The sequence below is a fragment of the Anas acuta genome, chromosome Z, assembly GCF_963932015.1.
Source record: "Anas acuta chromosome Z, bAnaAcu1.1, whole genome shotgun sequence".
NCBI classification, from domain to species: Eukaryota; Metazoa; Chordata; class Aves; order Anseriformes; family Anatidae; genus Anas; species Anas acuta.
Window position 1 is genome coordinate 73924608 of NC_089017.1, and position 19885 is coordinate 73944492.

Consider the following 19885-nt stretch of genomic DNA (forward strand, 5'->3'; position numbering starts at 1 on the left):
AGATAGTAAGTATGTGCTGATCTGTTGTGTTGATTTATTGCATATTTGGGACTCCTGGGGATACTGAAGACATCGTAGAACAATATAGTAGTTTAAAGAAAACACTGCTTACCCCAATTGACTGAGGGCAGACGGCGGCATGTTATGTAGGTGTTGCTGTTGCCAGCCAGTCACAGAACCAAGATGAAGAGCACTGGCTGTATTAAATCCAGAGAGAGACGATATATCTGCACTACTCAGAGAATATTCTAGATTTGAAAATAGAACAGAAAATGATTAAAAGAGAATTAAGGAGGAAGCAATTAAACAATAACTTGCATCATAATTTTCACATGACACTTTATAAGCCTTTTTATCTTAATTACACCAATCACACCCAGTTGCAGCAGAAAAAGTAGACTCTCCTCTTCCCTCAACTCATTAAGTTGGTAGCAAATAATGCACTAATAATTATTCCATAATTTACTGGCTCTTTTTCTGGGTCTGCGAGATCCAAAGAATTCTTAGTCTTTATATAACCAACATGACTATACATGCATTCTGACGATGTCAAAAAGTTGAAAAATATTGTAACACTTGGTTACAGTCTTTGTTGCAGAACCTGGTGCGTAGCCAGTGTCTGAACAGTGCATGTCTTCTCTAGAAGGACAGAATCTGCAGACCAACATGATCTATATAATAGCAATGTGCAACGGGAAGTTGAGGCTCTTTTGAGGCTTCATTTCAGTCTCCCAGGTAATTACGTGACAGCCCACAAAGATGTTGACCTCTGTTTTGAAACCAGTGAAACTTCTCACTAGCACTACCCTTGTGACTTTAGGAAGGTGCACCCAACTACAGGAAATTACCTGTTGTATGAAGAGGATTGAGAAGTTTGAGTATTTTTTTGAGAAGTTTATTTTGTGTATTTTTTTTTAGCAGTTTTCTATTTGAACAACTTAGCTTTTAAATAGACATCTCTCGAGTCAGTGACAGATAGAGAGTAAGCAAATGAGGTGTAAAAGCACATCAGCTATGAATCCTTCAGCTTCTCCCGAGGAACAGAAGCTAATTCATTACCAGTGCGGCCGACACTTGTCAGCATCTCGCTCCCTCCCCCAGCCCTCGCACGGCGCTCCGATACTCACCAGTACCATATGTTGTTGAGATGGCTGATGGGTATCCTCCCATCCCTTGCCCTGGTAGAGTAGGAGTTGCTACGGAAACCACTGGAGTAGCCAATGACTGAGCAGACTGGGAGTTATTTATCCTCTGATTCTTTTAAAGTAAGTAAAATAAACATATTATTGACCGGGTTTAAGCCATCCGAGCGCACTACCTTTCTGGGTGTGCTTTGTGCATAAGAAACACAAGCCGGTACAAATTTCTGGGAATTAATCGTTTAACATGTGGCTTTTATGAACTCTGCCAACCCTATCATTTGCAAGCCTCGGAGAGACCAGCAGTCACCATAGTAACCCTTTACATCAGTATCTCCTAGGTAACTGCCCTAGAAACAGGGAAGATTGATTTTGTTGTGGGTAGAGGAACAGATCGTGTGAGAAACTGATGAAATATGTAGGCTCCATCCCCATTGTCTTCCCTTTTGTTCAGATGCAAAGGAGAGACTGGAGGCAGAGGGAGGAACCCCAAACCCGGCCCTCCTGGCTGCTGTGCTCCTCTGGGGCTGCTGAGTGGTGACCCCTCACCAGCAGATGGTGCTCTGAACACTTCGTTTTTTGCAGAAATAAAGCAAACTTCCAGAGCGCTGGGCGGCACAGCAGCTAACGTGTTCTGCTGTAACTCTGGGGCATTGCACGTTTTGCTGCAAAACCTGCACCAGAGAGCTCTAACCTTGGAAGTCTCAGGGTAAAATGTCCAGAGAGCCACCAAAAAGTTGTAATAAGGCCGTGCCATCCTCAGCGGCACCAGGTTACATGCTAGCAAAACATCAGCACCAGGAAAGCTTTATTTTGGCACGAGTAATTTGAATATGTGCAACAACTGCACCTTGTCTTCCACATTGCTGGATTTCAAAGTTTATGATAACCTTTTTTGTTCATGTTATAGCTATTATAATGTTTTCAGTTTGGCTTCAACCATTTCATCAATACAACATATAAAATAACATTTTTTTTTTAAAATTTTATTTTATGCTTTCATTATTAGGATGAACATCACTACCACTTACCAGGAGCAGATCAACATCCTCAGACTGAGTGCATAGGAAAGGAGCATTAAAAATCAGTGAATGTAGATATTTACCAGGGTGCAGATTTTATAGCCTAGTGAATAGCTTCAACTGAGAGGGGCAGCAAATTAAATAATTTCTGAGCATAGTCTGGAAAAATAACACAGATCTCTTCTTTGTCCTTCTACCGAGATGTTTCTCTCAACTGCGAGGACAATCTATCCAGCTTGAAGAACGAGTCTTTCTCTAAGAGTTCATTAATTCTTCCACAGCCTGAGTGGCTGCAGACTGTGTAGCTATACCTGGTTTCAGGAGACCTGACCATTCACAGATTCCCTTGGAAAGTATCATTTTTAAGGACCTTGGAATAAATCATTCAATGCAGACAGCTTGTCACTGCCTTGGTTGACTTTGAGCTTTGCCTTGTAGGAGATTATTTGTTACTTAACCTCTCAGAAGCCTGCATCACATTTGTGGGGAGTTTAGTTTGAAGTTCAAAGTTAATTTATAATGCATCAGGCTAAAGCAGCCAGCTTGGAAGTTGTTTTAATAGTGTCTGTTACATAACAGAAATATGTGTTTATAGCATCACTTAAATTACCATCAAGATCCTTTTTTTAATCAAGCTCACTTCTAGTGTTGAAACACTCATGAAAGATTTACTTGCAACCACTAACCCACTTTTGGAAGGGAACTGCAAGATACTCACATAACACCTTCATGATTCAACCTTCTATCATAATAGCCTGCTTACATCTTGTTAATCCTGGCAGGAGGTAGAGCAGTTTCTTGCTCTGCCTTATCCTGCTTTATCTATGTACTACCTCTCATCATTCTAAAATTTGTCTGTTGTTGCTCAGAGTGATAGAGTTCAAATTCATTTATTTGTAGTTAACCTGTCATCTGCTGAGAGTCTGCATGACTAAATATTTAAGAAAAATATAGTAGGTTAGGAGTACTTTGGATTAAATTTAGGATTATAATAAATCCAGGGAAGGCTCCCCAAGCTACTAGGAAGGAGAGTGAAGAAGCTCAGACTGTGCAGGACACAGTTCCTACTTTGCAAGTCCATAGAAAAAAGGGAGGAAGTAAAAATGGCTTCATAAATGCAGTCAAAAGGATCTGCCTACATCCTCAGCTCACTGTCAAGACTTAAGGCTATCTAGATAGAAAGACAAAACGATCAAGAATGTGGAATGCTATTCTACTGATTTTTGTTGGCTTAGCAGGCCTTGAAATTCTTAAATACTTTATCTGAAGGAGATTTAAAAAAAAAAAAAAAAAAAAAGCTTTGAAAATGCATATTACCACTGATGGCATTGTATTCTTGCTGCCAGGTGGAATAAGCACTCGGAGATCTGGTTTACGGTTGTTCATTCCCAAATTCATTGGAGGCGGAGATTTTGCTTGCATATTCTTGTTCAAGTTGCCAGGTGAGACCAGCAGACCTGGTGAGTTGCGGGGGTTGCCATACCCATTTCCTGTTAAGAAAGAAAAAGAAAAAACAGGAAAAAAAAAGTGAGAGAAGGATTGTAAGCTCAAAGGTATTTCTTAAGATCGAACATTAAAACTTTCAAATACAACAAGTCAAGGTAAATGCTAGTGTTGTATAATGTGCCTTTATAAAAAAGACATGTTATAAAGTATGACACATGCCATGTTTGGAACAACTGCTCTTAAAACACTTTCTCTCATGGTAGCTGACATCTTGGTGATGTGCCGAGGTCAATGTGATTACATGACTCTGTTTACCATTGTATAGTACATAACACTATATACCACGCACTCAGAACAGAAAAGATCTTATTTGTTCCTTACAAAAGAGTCAGGAAAAGTTGGCTTAAAAAAAAAACTTCAAAGCTATGTAGTGTTTACTCGACAACTACGGAAGGTTCTGCCATGCCTGACTCAGCCCTTTCCAGTTTATGATTTTGTTTTGTTTTTAAACAAAGGATGAGTATAGTGAAGCTATAATTTCCAGAAAAGGCAGGGGTAGGACTAGGAAGATTCTTAAATGTTTTTGCACTCTCTCACCACAGTTTTTGGACCTGATTCTGTCAACACTAAAGTCAATGAGAGCAAGAGCATAGCCTTATTTGGAGAATGCCTCTATATCTTTCATCTTCATCTATTTGCTGCTCTCTGCAAACCCCAGGAGCTCTGACAGGCAAATGCTTCGTTAGTTTTTTTTTTTTTTTTCTCCTCTTTTTATTTTTCAGAAAAGGGTTTCTTTCTCTCACTAAGTAGTACTGGCAAGTGTGTATCTGTACTGCTACTGACCTACCACCGCACTAAAAATGTGACCTTCCTTTTCCATCCATGAAGTCTCATGTCCCACCTACAAGGTCTGGGGAAAGAGACAACTTTGTAGTGTAGTACTAAAATTCTGCCTCAACATGGTCAAGAGGAATACAGAAACTGCCCAGTCATAATACTACCTTCATATGAGAACTAATACAGCAAGGGAAAACTTTCAGACAAATACTGGTAGAAAAAATGTTAGGGAAGACAAGTGTTTGGAAGACCAAATGTTTGGGCTCACTGTTAATTCACAGTTAGCAAGCTGTGACACACCACCTAGGAACAGTGTCAGAAGAAGAGTTAGGGAGAGTGGTGGTAGGTGCCTTGCACCAACACCATTTCTTTTGCAGTACTGAAGTCAGGGAGGTACTCAGTGCCTCACTCTTTTCACACGTGAAATGGGGTTTATAGCCCTCCTGGACATAAATGGATTACGGAACTAAATTTGTTAAATCTGTGATGTGGTCATAAAAGTGACAGTAAATGCAAGTGAATCTGTTTTCTAGTTACGTTAATGAAGTGCGTCCAAGTGCGACTAACATTAAATCATATTTTGAATCAGTGAGCACATCAGTTAATTGTATTTACCAGAACAGAAAACCCATGGAAGAAAAATCTTGCAAAGGCTATTAACCATAAAATCACTTCAGGCTCTGGAAGACCTTGAACTGTAACCATTAAGTTTTGGACAACAGGAAAAGTATCACAAAGTGCTTGACTTCCTTATTCGTTAGGTACCTTTAGCCACTGGTCTTGCCAGGCTTGTTTGTTCTCTTGATTTTTCTTATAACCATCTCCCAAGCCTCGGCAAAATGGAATTACGATCAAAACTTAGAAGAACACAGATAATTTGAGAGATTTTAAAATAAAAATATTCTTTATAGTTAATCTTGTTATTTCCTTGATAATAGCTTACAGATAGTGAAATAAAATTAATTTACTTAAAAAGTGTATTTTATTCTTATCAACTTAAACCAGCAGAACGCTGGCAAGTTTTCCATTTTGTGTCAGTAGGCTTTTTTTTTTTTTTTAATTTAAACAAACAATTGTTCTCAGCATGGACTTGATACATACTATGCTTTAATTAATGCTATGCATTGTTAGAGATAGTGAAATTATAAGGGGCATTTGGAATAAAAAGTATATATTTTCTTCTCTAGAAACTACAGCACCTTTTAGAATGTGACTGTACACAAACGAATACTGCAAAACAGTTATGCGAGGAAATGATCGACAGAAGAAACTGAAGCAAATGCAGGGTTGCTCTGGTGCTGGTTTCGTACAGGAGGTATTTTAACAACAGGAAGTAAAGCTACCTTGTGAAATATGTTGTACAACAAGCATTGGTTCAGAGAGTGAAAATGAAGCTAAAGTATTTTATATATATATCTTCTATTCTGCAATATACTACCTGAGATATTTAATGATAAACAGCACATTGTGTGATTTATATACTCTTTTCTATGGTTGTGTCTTCTGGGGAAAATAAATCCTTACAAGAAAAAACTCTCACTTTCCACAGAAGACCAACTTCATATAATTTTCTATTAAAATTAAGAGAAAGAATGCACCCTTATCAAACTTCAGTCTTCAGAAACTTTAGCCAGGCCTTTATATTATTTACTAATGTAAATGTAAATGTAAAATATTTTGAACAGTGATAACACGTCTTACATTTATATTTTTGGAACATCAAATTATTTTAAGCGCTGCTGCAATCTTCTCTTTACTACTAGATTTCTGCTGTTCATGGCATATTATGCCAGCTAGCATTTTGGAGCCATATAATAACCATCCCTCTTTCCAGCCACCAAATTGTTATTCTTTTGGTATCATGTGGATTCAGGAATTCAAGACTGTGGACCTTAAACCAGTGATATAGAAACCCGTCATTTGAAAATCAGTGATGAATGCATGCATGCGGTTTACTGCTAAGAAGAGTCTGCATTTAAACCAGCTCTTTAAACCGTATCCTCTTTACTCAGAAAGCTGTGGCCTGCTCTGAGGCAGCTGTCCCACCTTCAGATAAATCTGCCAAAGAGAATGGTCTCATTTACATGCAGAGGCAAAAAAATGTATAAGACTTCTAATATACAAATTAAACCTTCCTTCATCCTATACTTTAAAATTACGCTCTGCCTGGACAATTATCAATTTAGATGTGACTGTATGCAGAACATCACATTCCACTATCCACTTGAAAGCACAAAAATTATATGTCATGTATGAATGGATTTCCTGATTATAGATTATATGAAAATGAAAAACAGATGGATTTTTGAGCAAGTTGGCTTTACATTTTTATTTGGTTAAAAGCCATATTTTTTCTGGAATAGAACATTTTTAAACATTACTGATAGCACTTGTAATGCATAATGAAAATAAAAACAGTAGATGTACAAGTTTTAAAGGGCATATGTCACAATTTGTAAATTTATAGCTTTCTCTATTCAAGAAGTTTTCAGAGAAAATTATTTTTCCACTTGTTGTTTGTTATACTGATTTGAAAGAGTAAAAATATTTTACACATAAAAGAGCTTGTTTCTAGACAGAACTAGTGGAGCAGCACGTATCATGAAACACAGTGCCAGACTTTGTACTGGGACTAATGGCAGAATATAAAGACAAATGCCTTCTGAGCATAGAATGCTCTTCTTGGGTATGTTCCCACATTCTGCAATTAGGCACAAGTGCCATTGACTTCAGTGGGAATTTTGTCCACGTAGACACTGCATAATTAATCCCTACAAGATCACTTTTTAAAAACATACAGAAAAGGTATTTTTATGCACCAGTAGTTAGTCAATACAAACAAAATATATTGATATATTAATATCAATATATATTAATATTGATATATTAATTAATCTACCTATGATTTGAACTATGTTGAAAATTCATGCAATGCTATCTTGAATTTAAGGGCATAGGCAAGGCACGGGTTTATTCAGGACAGGACAGGGAGCAAAGTTTAGCTCTCTTCCTTCATAGTGGTGTCATTTGTGTGACAGTGATTGCAAAGTGGCTGCAATTCTTGATATTCTGTTAGGACAATGCTCCTCTAGGGAACATTTAAGATAGGAAGCTTCTCAAATGTTAAGGTAAAACCAATCAGGAGTCAATTATTTATTTCCATATCTCTCAGCATTTTAGAGCAGCAATGTTATGATTCAAAGTCTCAAAATCTTGAAAAAATGGACAATTTTTACATTCTGATTTCTTGAAGATTTGATCCTGTCACATTCCAACTTGATTTTTTTTTTAATTTGTAATTTCAAATATATAACAATATGATGAATGAACAAAAACACTATAGTAGTCCTAGAAGAACTAAGAGCAAGACACACAACGTATATGTCCTTCCTTTGATCTTTCTTTCATTTCTCTAAAGCATCTCACTCACCATATGGGTTGAGAATTTACAAGATCTTTAGGCACCTGGGATGCCTACTTCCCATTAATTTTAATAGGAAAAGAGCTTTCAAATTCTTGAACTAGTCTTAATAAATATTAATGGTAATTTCAACTTCTCAACAAGCATATGCTCTTACGTGTGGAAATTATCATAATTCTTCCACTAAGGATACGTACATTCCGTTTCATGCAGGATTCCTCATTCTTACTGGGTTATGTTAAATGCGCATCACATACATGACATTATGATAGACCACCAAGCCTCTCAAAAGGATTGTTAAATTTAGAATAAATCTATATAAATATGAGACCTAAGTATGCTATAATTTACCCTGGACTTGAAAATGCATAAAGAAGAAAAAAGAAAAAGATAAATAAATAAATAAGTGAAGGAAGGAAGGAAGAAATAAATCAAGAAGAAAGGAAGAATAATCAATGAAGTAATAAGCATTCTGTTAATTTTATATCCAGTTTTGCGCTCTTCACTTGATTCTGCTTCCCACTACCTAGAAGAATGATAACTGTTCCTAACAGTAATTAAAAGACAAAGAATGTGCTCCTTTTCTCTTTTTATGTCTTATATGTACATGTATTTTTTAATGCATACACACCATTGGAACAGGCTATTGTTTACGACCCAAACAAAATAGATACTGATAATAATGCACTCATGCCAGGAAGCTGTACTGGTGTTTACCTACACATAATTTTTAAAGGAGATAATTGCAGGTTTTTACTCACGTCTTGCAGGCTAGTCATGTCACAGTACAAGACCTTTAACAGCTGCAAGCGGTAGAAGAAAACCAATCTGCAGATACACTCACTCAGAATAAAAGAAAATCTTTATGTTAAAGTAGCTGCCTATTCCCACAGCATTACTCTAATGGACCTTCTTTGCTGAATTGCTGGGAGCCAACTGAGACAGATGTGGTATATAAAATCTATGGACTGTATGTGGAAGAGTTCTCAGGCATCTTATGAAATATCAGCTGCTTTTTGGATGGAAAGAGTAAAAAAGTGTAGTGAGTGTACAGACATTTGGAAGAGCAGTAGAAAATGATCTCAACAACTCTTTGCTCTTGTTACAGTTTTAGAAACCAACCATTTAGAAATAAGGTAAGTATAACAGCAGAGATTTCTACAAGAACACACTTTTTCTGTGTCCCTGGGCAGGTTGCAGCACTTAGGCTCTGAACCTACACATACTGTATGGGCCTTATGGCTACATCTCACATCGACTGTCACTAACAGCCCTCTAATCAGTCCTCTGGCTCCCTGGGCCTGATCCTGATCCCCACCCAGGGGTCAGGAGCCTGATGCCCAGGGCTGGGGCTGCCCTGCCTCCCCTGGGAAGCCCTCCTGGCTCCCCAGCTCAGCTTCCCCCTGCCCCTGTGGTGTCCTGGCAGTTTGCTCCTCATCATTAAGGAGCTAAAGACCACCAGCTCCTCCTCTTTGTATCTTCATGCAGAGGATCTTAATGAACTGTTTACACAGATGTAGTAGTCAGAATTAGTTCTGACCCTGGGACAAGTGCCATCTGAAACCTGGAACACTCTCACAATCTATTCTGCGTGGAGTGTTTGCAGGTACACGCAACTACGGCTGAAAAAGGACACGTGTGTCCTATACTTCAGCAGGGTTCCTTCAGAATAGACAGGGTGCTTCAGAATAGACAGGGTGCTTCTCAGGCAGAAGCTGGAAGTAAAGAAGCGGCCCTTTGGCCACCTGATGACACAGAAAGCACTGCAAAACTCATTTCTGGAAAACTAAGGCAATGCCGTGAATCTAGGAGGCTAGCAGTATGAGATGCTGTTTCAGCCAAGCGGAGAAATGCATGGGTATATTTACATGCGGGATGAGAGCAGAAATCTGACCATTACATTTCATGCAAATATCTTACTGCTGACTCAACTGCGTAACTAAGTGCATTGCAAACCAACCTGATCACTAATTCTGTGGTCATGTTTTGTTGCTATAATAAGATCCATATTTAAATATTTTTGAAGTAGTTCTTGTACGAAATATTCTCCCACCTTAGTCTGTTAGGAGTTCACACCTTAATAAAGTAGATGTAAAAATGTCACCTGACTGTCTATGGAATTACCCTGTTTCTGCCCACACAAAGAACAGCAAGCAGCCCTTCAAAACATTTCAAAACGAGGGTTCCCAAGCTGCAGGCAGGTGTTTCAGCATACCTCTGGACTCCCTCCTCGCAACCTTCAGAACAGGAGCATATACATCACAGCAAAGGTCTGTCTCAAGCTCTGTGTACACTGACAGAAGGGGGAGGCATGCTCTGCCTTCCTCAAGCTGACACAATTATCCTTATTCCTCATTCCTCAACACAGAAGGAAAGCAATGGGTAACCCATGCTTATGTTCTTAAATTGTCTGATGATAGCATCTTACTGTTTGCTTTCATAATTCTTTAAGGTATCCCATTTCATGAATCTCAAATTCAATTAGCTTCAATGCAGAAATGCTCTGTTTCCTATATCTTTAATTCTGATTGTATTGATTCATTATTTCCACTTCTACAACATTGATTTGTTCTAACACAATTGTATCTATGTCTATCTCTAAAACCATATATTTCAAGTTACCTTGTTTATCTTGAATCTTCACCTAATCAGCACAGTAACTAAGTCGAAAATTTCAAGAAAAATCACAGTGTTCTTCAGTTTTGTGCTTTATAAAGACTAAACTTCTGTAGGACAAAAATGAGGGCCCTGCATAATGTTTTTAAGGTCCAAGCAAGATTTCTGGGATCAGACTGACACTTGAAAGTGTATTGCCATGGTGAAAAAGTTACTCTAGTTGTAGCTGTTCCCCTGATGTCCCCAATTCAATGTTACCCTGCCTCGCACAGTGTTTGGGTGTCACTGACTGCTCACTTCTGCAAGGCTTAGCCCATTCCTTCCATTAGGAATTTAGCAATCTTCTGCACTACACTCACTTAGATTAGGTCAACACAAAAATCAAGGATGGTTTGCAAAAATGTTTATCAGAAATTTAGCTGGTATAACCACATTTTCTGAAAATCTTGCATTAATATCACAGACTTGATCTCTTAATGTGTAGTATGCACCAACCATAAATGGATCTCACCTGCCTGTGATAACCACCTCTCCAAAGTATATTTTCAGGACTGAGCTGGCTACTAGGATTATAACTTAATTATTATTCCAGAAAAACTATTAAATACTGTGTAATGTGCTTGTAGTGGAATCTTCCTTTACATTGTTTGCTAGCTGAAAAGCTACTCCATTCTAGTCCTGTCTAAAAACAAAGAAAAACAAAAATACCACCAAACCCATCCCAAAGCAACAACAAACAAAACCAAAACAAGCAAAAGATGCAAAAAAAAGCAAAAAATTTTTTTTTGCTTTTTTGTTTGTTTGTTTTTTATACATAAGATGTTCTAGTGTCAGAAGAAAGCAAAAGCAGACTTGTGTGAGATGGAAAAGTACACTGCTGGAAAATATAATATTATCTGAAGACATGTAGGAAAAATATATGAGCCTGGGAAGGGGACTTATCTCTTCTCCTGACTGCCTGAGTGAGAGCTGTTGACAAATCATCTGCTTTTGAAAAAAATATTTGCTGATGATGTATCCTTTGCTTTTTTGGATATTTGAAATAAATTACCGCTTTGCAGAAAATGCTTTTCAACAAAAAATATTTCAGGACAAGAAGTCATTCCAATTACAAAATGAGTATATAACTTGAAAATATACTTTATTGTGTTCCCAAAGAAATTTTAGAACTATCTGTTAAGATTTTTTTTTTTCCCTTAGGCATATAGCTACATGTAAAGTTGTCTTTACATGTCTGCTTTTGTTAAATGCACAATTATTGAAAGATGATGAATGCAAAGTTTAAAATTTAACACCAGGAAAACTTCAAAACTATCTATTTTAAACACAAATGATGCAGCCTATTTTTTAAAAAACTTCCCCATGTTATTACAACTGATACACGTACAAAAGGAAAGTGTTTTGCACAGAGATAATAGTGCTTTAATTTGTTTTAAATTTTAAGTAGATAAAAAGAATAGATCAGTAACTGACTGATCCCTGTCTCCTCCTGCATTTATTTCCGGCAGACTGTTCCAACTGTTATTAAAGGAAAAATCAACTTGCAAGAGATTTGGAAAACAACTGGAATCTATGTCTCGAATCTTTTAATTGTGTAATCATGTTAAAAGTTAAAGGGCAGGGGTCACATTAACTTAATACTGCCAGGAGCTTCCACATGTGGCTGCAGTCCCAGCTTCATGAGTTTAAAAGAACTTCTTGCTTTCCTTTTCAGAGCAATGCCATTTCTGCATTCCAGATCCAGGAGGCATCAACTATGCCTGTCAGGACTTGGGACAGACATGAAATCCAGATGTTTGCTTATTTGCAATGCCTTTTTGTGTTTTATGGATTGGAACAAGAATATGGATGGCACTGTGCAACAGCAGACAGTGTGATGTCCTAATGAGCAAGAATGCACATAGAAAACCAGTAATTGTGAATTCCCTGTCTCACAAAAGTAAAGCAAGAAATTCCCATAGACCTCACTAGGAAAAGGATTTTATCCTAAGAATCCAAGCCATTCTACAGGAATATTTGTAACTGCTTGTCATAAAGGAAAAGGAGAAGTCAATCATGCCTGTCTTTGAAATCCTACTCACAAAGAACCACAGTTTGTATGACTCACTTAATTGTTCATTACATGTGAACTTAGGGCTTTCTCCCTTTCAATCCTTTCAAGCTGTCTTTTTATAAATACAAATATTGAGACACTGTTGATAATGGAGATGATGAGATAGAATAACTAAATAAATTACCAAGTCAACACACAATTGATGGAAAGATACTGCAGGCCAAATTTTCACAGATTTTCACTGAGGTCTACTCCAAATGAGCCTACGCGAACCTCTTCATCGGTAAGAGCTAGCTGAAAATACATACAACCGACATTTGCATCTGACATACGCTGCAACGTTTTGTTTGACTTTTACATGGACAGTGGCATCCATCATTTCAAAGCCATATTCAAAGTTTCACCAATGTGATTTTTACCTGTGTGAAAAAGAGTCTGACGAAGCTGTACAAAACAGATCAGTTGCTAGGGGCAGGAAGATAACTTAATTTTGGAAAGGTCTGTATTGACTGCTTGCACGGGCATGAAATTATATAGACTGTTTCCTTCATAGTATGCATTAGAAAACACATTCCCATGTTAATGCTTCATCATAAATCTGCTACTTACAGACACTTGCTGTAAACAACAACTCCTGGATTAATACAGGACTAAAAACACAGCACGTATCCTTCCTATATGGATAAAAGCTTGGAAAAGCAATACTTACTGGCATACATTGAGTGGAAAAAGGCAAAAGAAAAAGAGAGCTGTTGTATTTTTCATTTGTCATCCCCCTCCACAGCTTTAAGCCAACCTGCCAATTTATGATTTCTTATTGTTTGGATTTGGCAGTGTTGCATCATGAACTCTGTTATGAATGACTGCGTGTTCTTTCTTTTGGACTGTACACTTCCTTGGACAGGAACTGTTGTTTACTACACTGTTGTACCACATCTTGCCCAATCTTTAAATGAGAGGTCTGTGGGCAAGTGCACTGACTGAGCTGTAAGGGAAGGGCAATGACTATAATGCTCTCCTTGGCAAACCCAGTCCCAGCAGGATGCCCATAAGCTGTTTTGGGAATCGTTGTTCTAAGCTCACTTGTTTGTTTAACATATTCCACACTTGTAGCCTATGAATTACCTTCTCTTGCCTATGCCAAGCATGATTTCAGGGCACAGAAGAGAATATTTAAGTAACACTTTGAATTTTCATTGTTTAGTGCTCATTTGCTTTATTTATATTTAAGACTTCAAAAGACACTAATAGAACTAGATGCCTTTGAAACCCTTGTTTACTTTTTTTTTTTTTAATCTATAATTGTATCAGTACTCCTAATAGGCTTACTTGGGCAGATAATTGTTTCTTGCTAGTAAATATTTTTTTTTTTTTTTGAGATGGTACCACTCCCAGATTGCCTCTACCCTAATAGCTTAGAAAGAAAAAAAAAAAGAGAGAGAGAGAGAGAGAAGAAAAATAACTATTATTTTAATAACTATAACTAATACATCCCTGTGTTTCTTGAAATGTTAGCAGAATACATTCACCCAGAGTCTGCACATGATCAAAAAAAGAAAAGTTAGCAAAAAATCACAAACAATTGTGATATTGGCAGGTAGATCCAGGTCCTCATTTCTCAGAAGACAAGAAGATAACTGTTAGCCTGTGCTTTGTTTCCAGAAGAATATAACTAGCTGCTGGTTTACAGGTAAATATGAGATTCAATTACTGAAGAGACCTGGGATGAATTTTTCAAAATGCACTACTGACCTTTTCAGTGTCTAATGATTTAAAAGAACAAACTTAAAGGCAGTTTAAGGCTGCCTCATTTACAGAGAACAAGTACTTGACACAATGACAGCATTTTTAGACTCACAAATAATTTTGAATCACTTGCTCCTTTACTTTAATACTAATGTCAAGATGGAGGCAGTACAGAAACTGAACAGTGAAACAAATTATGGAAAAAAAAAGAAATTAAAAATAGTATGATCTTTTTGTGAATATTATAATACCCATCCCTGATTTAAAACTTGCTATTAAAAATTTCTTTGGATTTTATAATTTATAGTGGTCTAAAATCTAAAGAAATTCTGTTGACTTAAGAGGACTTATTTCAGTCAAGAAAAAAGTTACTTAAAAAATACAAAATGCCATAATCTGAAAACCGTATGGAAAAAAAAATAAAAATGACTCAATCTGAAAATACAACTCAGTTTTAAAATCAAGTTTAGAGTAAGATGCAAAGAAACACTTCCTCCAATACTGTAGCAGTTTGTTTTAAAACTACTGAATATTTTTGAAGTTGTGATCTTTTATCAGGCATTCAGCATAATTACAGAGCCATTACATAAAACTGGAGTTCAGATAATTTGCAGAACTAAAAGCACTACTTCACCGTTGTTATTAATTTCTGGTAAAGTTATTGTTGACTTAGCCAGTTTTGTTAACAACTAAATCCGTTCCTCAAAAATTAAAAATAACTTCGTATGGTCTATTATGGGAATAGGTAACACGCTGCTTATAGTTTTCATGTTATAGTGTAAGCTGATGGATTTGATTCCAGAATGAGACTGTGACCCAGCAAACCAATCTGCGTCCAAAAAGAGCTTGTTCTCTCTTTCAGTCAAAAGCCTCTGGTTGGACAGAATAGTGCCAAAGACTTTGCTGTAATTTAGCAAATATACTAAATGTGAAGTTCACTTCAAAAGTTTTGGCAGTTGGTACTGTCACATGATAGAAACTATTCAATCAGTGTTTGGCTTAGAAGAAATTTACTTTAACAAACCTGAGATAACCTTTCAGTTAAGGTTTAAGTTAAGGTTTAGTTTAGGTTTAAGTTAAACATACCACTGCTGGTATTTAGTTGTGCAGGATAATAAAGAAGTAGTCAGCTTTCTTATGTTCTATTTACATCTTCGGTTGACTCCCAAGGTAAATTGTGGATGACTTCAGGGTTATTACTTAAAATAATCCAAACCATCAAAATAACATAGTTTTCAAAACACAGGCTTAACTAATCTTTTTCCATTTGTGATATTGCAGTTATAATGCAATTTGCAATAATGTAATTTGTTACAGTGGTGCAGAAACTGAGGCCTGGTGTTAGCAATCAAAAGTAGTTTCATTTTGTAGTGACAGAAATGAAACTTTTTAGACTCCTCTTCTTGGAGTATGTTATTTTGAATATATGCTATTTTTGGATGCTGCAGAAAAATGCAAATTTATAATGTTCTAATTTGGCCAGAAATATGAACCCTAACAGATTAAACCACATGATCATGCTACCAGCTTTTAAGATGCCAATTAGAAAAAAAACACAGAGGTCTCTGTTTCTTATGAAGAATGATGAACAAAGAGAACTTTTGATGTTTATTCTTCTGCACCCTTAAGAGAGAGCCTGTCCAAAATAGTGCCATTGTAGAATAATGCAACTAAGACAGAGGATTTAACCTTATAGTGACCTTTCATCTTCCTTCAGCCCTGTATCAAATTCTTCCTACTGCTCTGCATTTAAGAGATCTGGAAAACACTTCTTTAATGGTGCTTAAAGCTCTTATTGCCAGATAAGAAGAAAGACTATTCATATGATTAAATATTTATGGTGCATTCCTAGCAATGCCCCCCATATACATGCCCCTCAAATCAATTGCCTACTCCAAAGTTAGATTGCTTGAGAGCTTAATGCATAGCATTGCATGCAGGAGATACAAATTCTTAATTAATGAGTAAATAATCAAACTATCCCTCTTACTATGCTTATATATGCTTTTAATATATTTCCAATAAAAAATGTATTTAGAAAGAATATACATTTTAAACTAGCATACTGATATAGAGATTTTATTAATCACAAGAATTATTAAACCAAATGCATGTGTTGATGAGCTATTGTTTTAGTATGTGACCCTTTCAGAAGAAGACATTGCCTTTGTTAATTGGTTTCCAGCTTCTTTTTAAAGAAATAGGGAAACCAGGAACGAGAGAATGATATTTCTTAGCACACCAGTAGAGGGAGCTCCTTAATAGGACAATCAATTTCCTATCCGAGTTCCTCCGCTGCCGTTCTTGAAGTTTCTACTATACATAAGATTAAAAAACGAGATGAAGTGCGAACATTTCCAGAATGAATCTTTCTTTAGCTATTTCACAGAATAACAAAAGATAATTAACAAAACTATAATTTTCTACTTTTTTTTTTTTTTTTTTTTTTTTTTTTTATGATAAAGGGGACTAATATCTAAGTTCTGGTGCTCTGCTTACCCTACTGCTAAATTAATTCAAAATTACCTCTCAAAGTATCAGCATGTGTTTAAAGCAGCTTTTTCCTACAATGCTATGCAGTTTCAATTTTACTACAAATGCATCACACAAACATCTGTGACTCATCTATGTGTGAAGATAAAAGGGGGGTGGTCTAAAGCAGGCTGAGAAGAGCCAAGAAAAACAAAATAAAAATCACTGTATCCAGAATTTCTTTATAAATCCTTTTATGATAGAAGTTCAGAATGGCCAGATATATCAGCCTCAGTTTACAATGCACAAAATGTATCTTCCAACTATTTTCTGTACAATTCTGAGAGCAGTTAACCCAGTAACATGGGATATGCTCTGTGTTTTTACCACTCAGCTTATTTTCCTTGAACATATGTGTTTACTTCTACAACTGAAACAGTAATCCTGCCATTGTCTTTTGTAATCTGTATTTGTAATAATGCAACATTGCTGACATTGCTAACAAACCACTGAGTTTACTGAGCAAAGGGGACTACTCTGACAACATTGCTTTGGTAACACCGACCTTAACAAGTACAGTTCTCATTAGTAGCAAAGGGACAGAATTAAAGGGGAAAATCTCTTCCTCTGCATGAGCATTTGGAAAATCCTTTCCCTGTCATGTCCCTGAGCACTTAAGTAAAAACATACAACTAAGCTTGAGTTAGTTGCTGATTATTTAAGTAAATGTTAACAGATTTTGATTACTATAAATGATTTTATGTGTGAGCTTGAAATAAGGTATGTGCTTAATAGATGAAAGTTTAATGAGAAAATAGCAAAATTTTTACTCAAGTCCACTGAAGTCAATGCAAGAACTCCCTGTGACTTAAAAAGAATCAGGGTTCCAGATGCTGGCCTCAGCAGGAGTTTTGCCTGACCAGGGCAATGCAATGGATTCAGGTTTTTATGGAAAGGCTCTTGTGAAGGAAATCGGCGCTTGTACCCAGGCAATTTGTTGAAGTGCAAGATTTTAAACACTGCTGAAAACAAGTCTAAAAAAACATACTCTAAAAAAACAACAACAAATACCAACTCCCTGGCCCTCATCTGGGGGAAATAAACCAACACTGATCACTTTCCAATATCCCATCTCCGATATGGAGCTATTTTAGGACTTAGCCTTCAGAGGAAGTCCTTTGTTCAGTTAAAAAAAATAAATACAAATTATTTTCTCTTTACCTGCACTGGTGCCTGCACCGGTAGTGAGGTCCCCACCCATCAGGCCACCTAGGAGGTTGAAATGAAATACTATGAGTGAGTACAATAATTTATAACAGGCAAACATGCAAAACATTTTCTCTGACTTCAAACAGTCTGCTCCAATATGCACTACAATTTTCCTCTTACTTCAGCAGGCATCAGATCAGACCCATAGTCATAATATCATAATGTTTAATGTCACACATACAAGGTATTTGCCTTTCAAGGACAAATAAAATATGCAGTACCCAACAATTCATTATTTTACTTTCATACTTCCACAGCACAGGAAGTCAATTATTTTTGAAAGCTAAGTATTCATTCACTTGAAAATTGCCTTTAGGTCAGTGTTAGTCAGAGAAGCAAGGCTTCCACACAGGATTTGGAGGAAGAGACTAAAAGTTTCTGTTAGACAGCATAATTCATACGCTGTCATACGTACTTGCACAGTTTTTCATTTTAATTTCCTCAGCTTTTCATAGGCATCCATGCTAAGGATTTTAGAAACTTCTCTTTGCAGTTGGAGACCTCACAGGTCTCTTTGAACCCTTAAGGGTGTTGATGTTGCTTCAACCAGGCACATTGAATTAACTTAATCCCCATTTATCCTATTCGGAGGTGAGCCCTCATCATTACCAGAGTGAAGCACAGCTTCTTGCTACACAAGCCACTCGACTAACATTTAGCCATTGCAGAACTACTGATAATAATAAATTCTGTGTTTAGCCTCTAAACTTGAAATTTAAGCAATGAGTGTCCTATTTTACTTGTTTCAATTTGTTTGCATCGGCCACGTTTCCCCCTGCCCCCTTAAGTTTTATGGTGTAGTGAGCTCTTACATGAATTAAGTAGACAAGCTGCATTTTTATGAAACAGCAAATTGTCTGCCCTTTTATCCTTTATTGATTTCCCTTAATCTCAGTCAATACTCAGCTTTTTCTAGAACTCTTTTTTTTTTTTTTTTTTTCTATATTGGGAATAGAAACCTCTTTGGCTCTTTTGATTTTTTCAACACAGCAATTTTGGACAAACTGTTATGACTTGTACAAACAGCATTCTTGTCTCTAAGAGTGCAGTTTAAAGTGACCCAAGGCACGCAAGCAGCCAATAAAAGAATGTTTAAAGGGATGGGACAGAGTAGAGCCTACCTGTGTTACCTGCACTCGGAGGCCGATGTGTCACGCCAGGAGACATGCTATTTCTTTGCAAAGAAGGATGAGCCAGCGGCAAAAGGTTGGGGTTCCCCAGTGAGCTGACTGGGTTACTGTACACCAAGCTGTTGTGGTTGGACACTGGGATAGAAACTGGCATCTCAAAGTTTGGTGGTGGAACAGCCTGTACAAGCAAAAAAAAGGGAAACAAAGACAAGAATAGTACAGAAGCACAACAGCCTTCAAGTACAGTTACTCTATATTTAGTTCAAATATTTTGTAGTTGGTAGTTAAAATATTTAAGCTCCCCCAGACTAAGAGTCAAGAAAATAGTTTCAAAGAGTTACCAAAGCTTTTAAGCATGATTTTTTAAAAATCAAGCTTCCATCTTCCATTAATACAGCTTGCCTATTTACTTGGTAAGAACTGGGAAAAATTTATCTTTTTCTTTTTTCTTTTTTTTTTCCTTTTCCTATTTTTTTTCTCCTATCCTTTTCCTCTCTCTTTTTTCTTCTTTTCTTTTTCTTTATCCCTTTTCTCTGTTTCTTTTTCCTTTTCCTTTTCCTTTTCCTTTTCCTTTTCCTTTTCCTTTTCCTTTTCCTTTTCCTTTTCCTTTTCCTTTTCCTTTTCCTTTTCCTTTTCCTTTTTCTTCTTCTCTTCTTCTTCTTCTTCTTCTTCTTCTTCTTCTTCTTCTTCTTCTTCTTCTTCTTCTTCTTCTTCTTCTTCTAAACAAAACCCTG

The 19885-nt window shown here is 36.7% G+C and overlaps 1 protein-coding gene across 20 annotated transcripts in view; it reads right to left on the reverse strand.

The window, feature by feature from the left end:
• The window catches only part of MEF2C (myocyte enhancer factor 2C), a 140176-nt gene that overhangs the window by 11429 nt on the left and 108862 nt on the right, over nucleotides 1-19885 (reverse strand). For 13 of the 20 annotated variants that reach the window (XM_068667482.1, XM_068667489.1, XM_068667495.1 and 10 more), the window contains 6 exons: nucleotides 19143-19329; nucleotides 17974-18021; nucleotides 3479-3651; nucleotides 2171-2194; nucleotides 1128-1257; nucleotides 113-248 (listed from right to left, as the gene is read on the reverse strand). In XM_068667482.1, the coding sequence (XP_068523583.1) occupies nucleotides 113-248; nucleotides 1128-1257; nucleotides 2171-2194; nucleotides 3479-3651; nucleotides 17974-18021; nucleotides 19143-19329 (698 nt within the window). The remainder of the gene's footprint in view (nucleotides 1-112; nucleotides 249-1127; nucleotides 1258-2170; nucleotides 2195-3478; nucleotides 3652-17973; nucleotides 18022-19142; nucleotides 19330-19885) is intronic. The other 7 variants (XM_068667497.1, XM_068667494.1, XM_068667496.1 and 4 more) reach the window with 3 other exon arrangements.